This window comes from Cataglyphis hispanica, chromosome 16 (genome assembly GCF_021464435.1).
Source record: "Cataglyphis hispanica isolate Lineage 1 chromosome 16, ULB_Chis1_1.0, whole genome shotgun sequence".
NCBI lineage: Eukaryota > Metazoa > Arthropoda > Insecta > Hymenoptera > Formicidae > Cataglyphis > Cataglyphis hispanica.
This window is the reverse complement of record NC_065969.1, coordinates 1,345,001-1,349,475: the sequence shown is the minus strand read 5'-3', so window position 1 is coordinate 1,349,475 and position 4,475 is coordinate 1,345,001. Positions and strand designations below refer to the sequence as shown.

The 4,475-nt window shown below is 32.1% G+C and overlaps 1 protein-coding gene across 1 annotated transcript in view; it reads left to right on the top strand.

Moving 5' to 3' along the window:
* Positions 1-3,387: 3,387 nt before the first annotated feature.
* LOC126855592 (uncharacterized) overlaps positions 3,388-4,475 on the top strand; it is a 4,881-nt gene continuing 3,793 nt past the window's right edge. The window contains exon 1 of the mRNA XM_050603399.1: positions 3,388-3,973. Within this exon, the coding sequence (XP_050459356.1) occupies positions 3,501-3,973 (473 nt within the window). The 5' untranslated portion in view covers positions 3,388-3,500. The remainder of the gene's footprint in view (positions 3,974-4,475) is intronic.

The window sequence follows — 4,475 nt, the reverse complement described above, 5'->3', positions numbered from 1 at the left end:
AGACAACACTTATCAATACATTTTGTATTGATTGTTTGTTTGTATTGATTGAGACAATACAACAATACAAAATATCGCTTCGCGAATCTGATCTTTCGGTGGTATTTTTACCGTGTTTTGTGAATGAAATATATTTTTCTTTCATTATCGGTAGTACGTCGATTTTTCCGGATGTGCTAAATTTTTTAGTTCTTCGACGAACCATGCGATACAATCGATATTACGGCGAGAATGATACGCGGATAATGTTTCGTTGTACGCGCAATGTATATAATAAGCTATGCTAAATACTTGATGATGTTAATAATTCCTTTCTTCTTCTTCCATCTTCTTCAAAACGCGCTCCAAATCGGTATACGACAAAAGGCAGCCGCTCTTTTCTATTGTAGTTGCCAAAGCTGAGCCATTTGTCGTTCTCGTTCGGTAGCCGGATAGCACACTCGTTCTCTTGGTAGTCCACTGTATACGACTGCAATTTATCCTCCGATGCAAAGTAGTATAAACATCTGTAAAAGAAATTTTTTTATTTTTGTTTAAATATTTCTAAAATAACTTTTTATTAAATATACCGATACATACCGATCGCAAATATATTTCCTGTGATTTTTCTTGCTCAATTACGAGCTCACGAGACGGGATAAATTTCTTAATCCACGCAAACTGTCCGACATCTTGTGAATCTTGCATGTATAGCAAATTGACGTGTTTGTCTTCCTTTAACTTACTTAGACGTATCGGAACAATGTTTTCTTCTTCGATACTAAATATATTTATTGAAATGTCATTGTGAAGTTCAAATTTTGTAATTGGATTAATTGTCACTGGAAACTCAATGTCCTGAAGATTTAGCACTGTCGTGTAATGCGGATACGACGATTCTCGATTCGCGTTTCTTTCAACTGGATGCAGAGCAGCGATCACTGATTACGCGAAACATGCATTGTCTTTAGATTGCACGTTTATCACCGCTTTTTTCATCATTACTTCTCGCGGTAATTTTATGTGATATCTCGCGCAAATTGGATTATATTTGTTTATATTTACAATTAAATCGAGTATTCGCAACAAAGCCTATCCTATGTCGCGTTCTTGAAATTCTTCGAGCGAGGGAAGAGTGGGCTCAATAACGCGTTGCTCGTACCACTCGTGTAGATTGGACGTGCGAAATAGTTCATAGTTTTTCGTATTTATGCTTTTATTTCCACTCTTGTCATTTGTCACAAACTCGCCATTAAACACAGTGTTTATTTTCATACTAAAATGTTTTTCTCATCACGTTTTGCACGTGTTCTAATGTAATTACTGTCATCCGACAATGCGTGATCTTCGTCAGACTCGTCTAATATATGGCTTCAAAATTATTATTTTTCATTTTTTCACCCAAGCAACACTTTTTGACACGACGCAATAACCGCTACACTTTTTCAACCGATCTATATGCTTTTAAATCATATACTGCGACTTTTTTGACATCCTTTGTTCTTTATTCATGGTTTATATTATTTATAAATTATAGCCGGATATCGGCGCTCGCTTTAGTCACACCATATCCTCCTCCCCCTTACCCTCATACAGCTCAAAATCCGTTCGGATGTGCAAAATGCTATTTGTTTATAATTTTTAAAAATTCATATATCCACATATCATCGACACCCGCGTTGTCACTTCGCGCTGATTATAAACAAAACATGTCTCGAAGCGATAAGTATCCCCTCCCCGTACGGCTTCCCATCGTCCCCCTCAGAGGACCAGAGTTAGAACCGGCCCTTGTTCCCTACTCTCTGCCATAAAAAGATACATGAATTAGTTTTGTGGATAGAGTTTTTTCCCTTTTTCATCCCATGTTCCATCAAAAAAATTTTAACTCATTATTGACATTCTATTAAAAAAAAAAACTATCTGCTCAAATTCATATTTGATACTATTAATTTGAGACTAAAATATCTTTTACATCGAAATGATATGAGAAAAGTGGATAACTCTGACTTTGATTCAAGACAATTCTTTTTTACTACCTTATATTAAACCAGTATCTAAGAAATTTAAATTCGTTACGAGAAACGCCGATCTTTCCTTAGCTTATACCGGTCTTGACAACCTCAAAGGTTTTATTAAAGGGTATAAAGATCTTTTAAAGGACTTAAACATCTTTCACATTCGTATTCTAATAACGTGGTGTATAAAATTAATTGTGTTGATTGTGAAGCATCATACGTGGGTCAAGTAAAGAGATTTTGAACAACAATTGCAGAACATCGCAATCACACCACTAGATCCTGTCTACAGTTCCGTGATCACAGAATCAAAAACCATGATTTTAACTGGGATAATATACAAATTTTAGATAACGAGCCTTGTTACTATAGTAGACTTACATTGGAGATGCTATAAAAAAACAGAAATGTAATCTAAACCTCCAATGCGACACGGAATTGTTAAACCCTTCCTATTTTCCGATAATCGAGAAATTAAAAAAGCATTTGAACGTTTAAGGCCGTATTTGTCTTCCTATTTTATACTTTATATCTTGTTTATCTCAACTTTATTTATTGTTTAGTTTTTTGCAGCAATCTTAGACACGTAAGGTGACGGTTCTGTGTTATCGAGCATTTTGATCCTCTCACCATCGGTAAGTTTCAATTATTTATTGTTATTTGCGGCATTTTTCATCACCTTTTTAAACAATTTCTAGAAGGTCCATAATTTATAATAGTTAGCCGCAAGTGTTTGGAACAATTATAGTGGACAATGCATTTCCTTGGGAGGCCGTTGGAGGAATTTTGATTATTGTAACGATTAACCGTCTAGGCATTTATATTTTACTCTTGAACTATGTTTTTCGAAAAATTTTTTGAATTTTCGCTACTCATTACTTCATATATTATTATATTACTAAATGTTTTTTTTTTACACTGAAGATAGTCCAGATTGGGATAGAAATGTTTGTTAAGTTATTACCTAATTGTATTTTCATTTTTTTTTACTTTTATTTTTACAATGTATTTGTACTTTTATTTTTCTGACTTTTATTTTTGTAATTTGTATTATTTATATTATGTATAATTTAATTAATTAATTTATTTCTAATTAAATGTTTATGTTATTGTCAATGGGAGAAAATTTTTTTTAATAAGAAATAAGATACTAGTTATTTGCTTCTTCAGCTCAGTTATAGAATTGTTGTATTGCAGCAAATGGTTTTATCATTTTCGCAACAAGTTCTGTAGCATAGTGCCACCGATATCTATACAAAGCCGGCGACTCACAGCTCTCTTCACAAAGCTAGCGATCTAGTAATAGTGTAGACATCTGTACATAGAAATGTTTCTACTAAAAAATGCAATATCATGCTAAGTAGTAGGGGTTACTACTAGTATAGTAACAGTTATTACTACAGTTACTGCCGAGATATAATCCAGACTGTTTACGACATTGAAAGGTTGCGTGCGACATTATTAAAATATTAAAATATTAAAATATTATTAATATTCTATTATATAATGACGAGCATTAATAATACATTAAAAAACTTGACTCTCAATTCTGAGAATAAAACAACAATAGTTGAAGCAAACAGAAAAGAAAATCCGGATAAATATAAATTAGTACTATTGTTAAAAAGTACGTACGATAAAAATTTGTTTCATAATGATTTCGATACATGGACTATAGAGGAGCAACATCACTGGATAAACAAGAATCTCTCAAAATTCTACCCAAATGTGCCGGAGACTTTGCTGGAATATATACCGGCTTCTTTTCATCAACTTGATTTTGATCGGTCATCGGTGAACGTGCCTGAATGGTTGGACATGGATAAGTATCGTAGAGGGCAAAAATTTGTACGCGAGAATTATGCCTCAATTATGTTTTCTAAATTACTGGGCATTATTCACGTTTATTCATTCAACGATGACTTAAAACCAATTATTATAGGAGGACATGGTCACACGCCATTTTTAGGATTTCAAAGGTACTTTTCTGAAACATCATCTATAATAGCTATTAAATATTATTTATAATATTATAGCAAGTATACGATAAAATATTAATTATTTCAAACAATTCTAAACTGTTTGCAAGATCTGATAGATACGTTTCGACTAATATAATCACTCGCATAGTGCAAAGTGCAAAAATATTTTGAAATATGAGAAATATTCCATAGAATTAATTCTAATAATTTTCTATTTTATGATAATTATACAACAGATTAAACTATAGCTTATAACATTTATTATCTTGCAGCAAGTTTATCTAAAAAAATATATTATTATTATTAATTGTGTGTGAATATATTTGTATTTAATGTAACACTTCTATATGTGTTTGTATATCAAAAAGAATGCAATAATATAATTTTCATAATATTATATATACAGGGTGTCCGACAACTAAGTAGTAAGTGATCAATCAAAAGGATTTAATCAAACTGAGTCGAAAAATCCTGAAGCATTTTATTGTATAATGCTTAA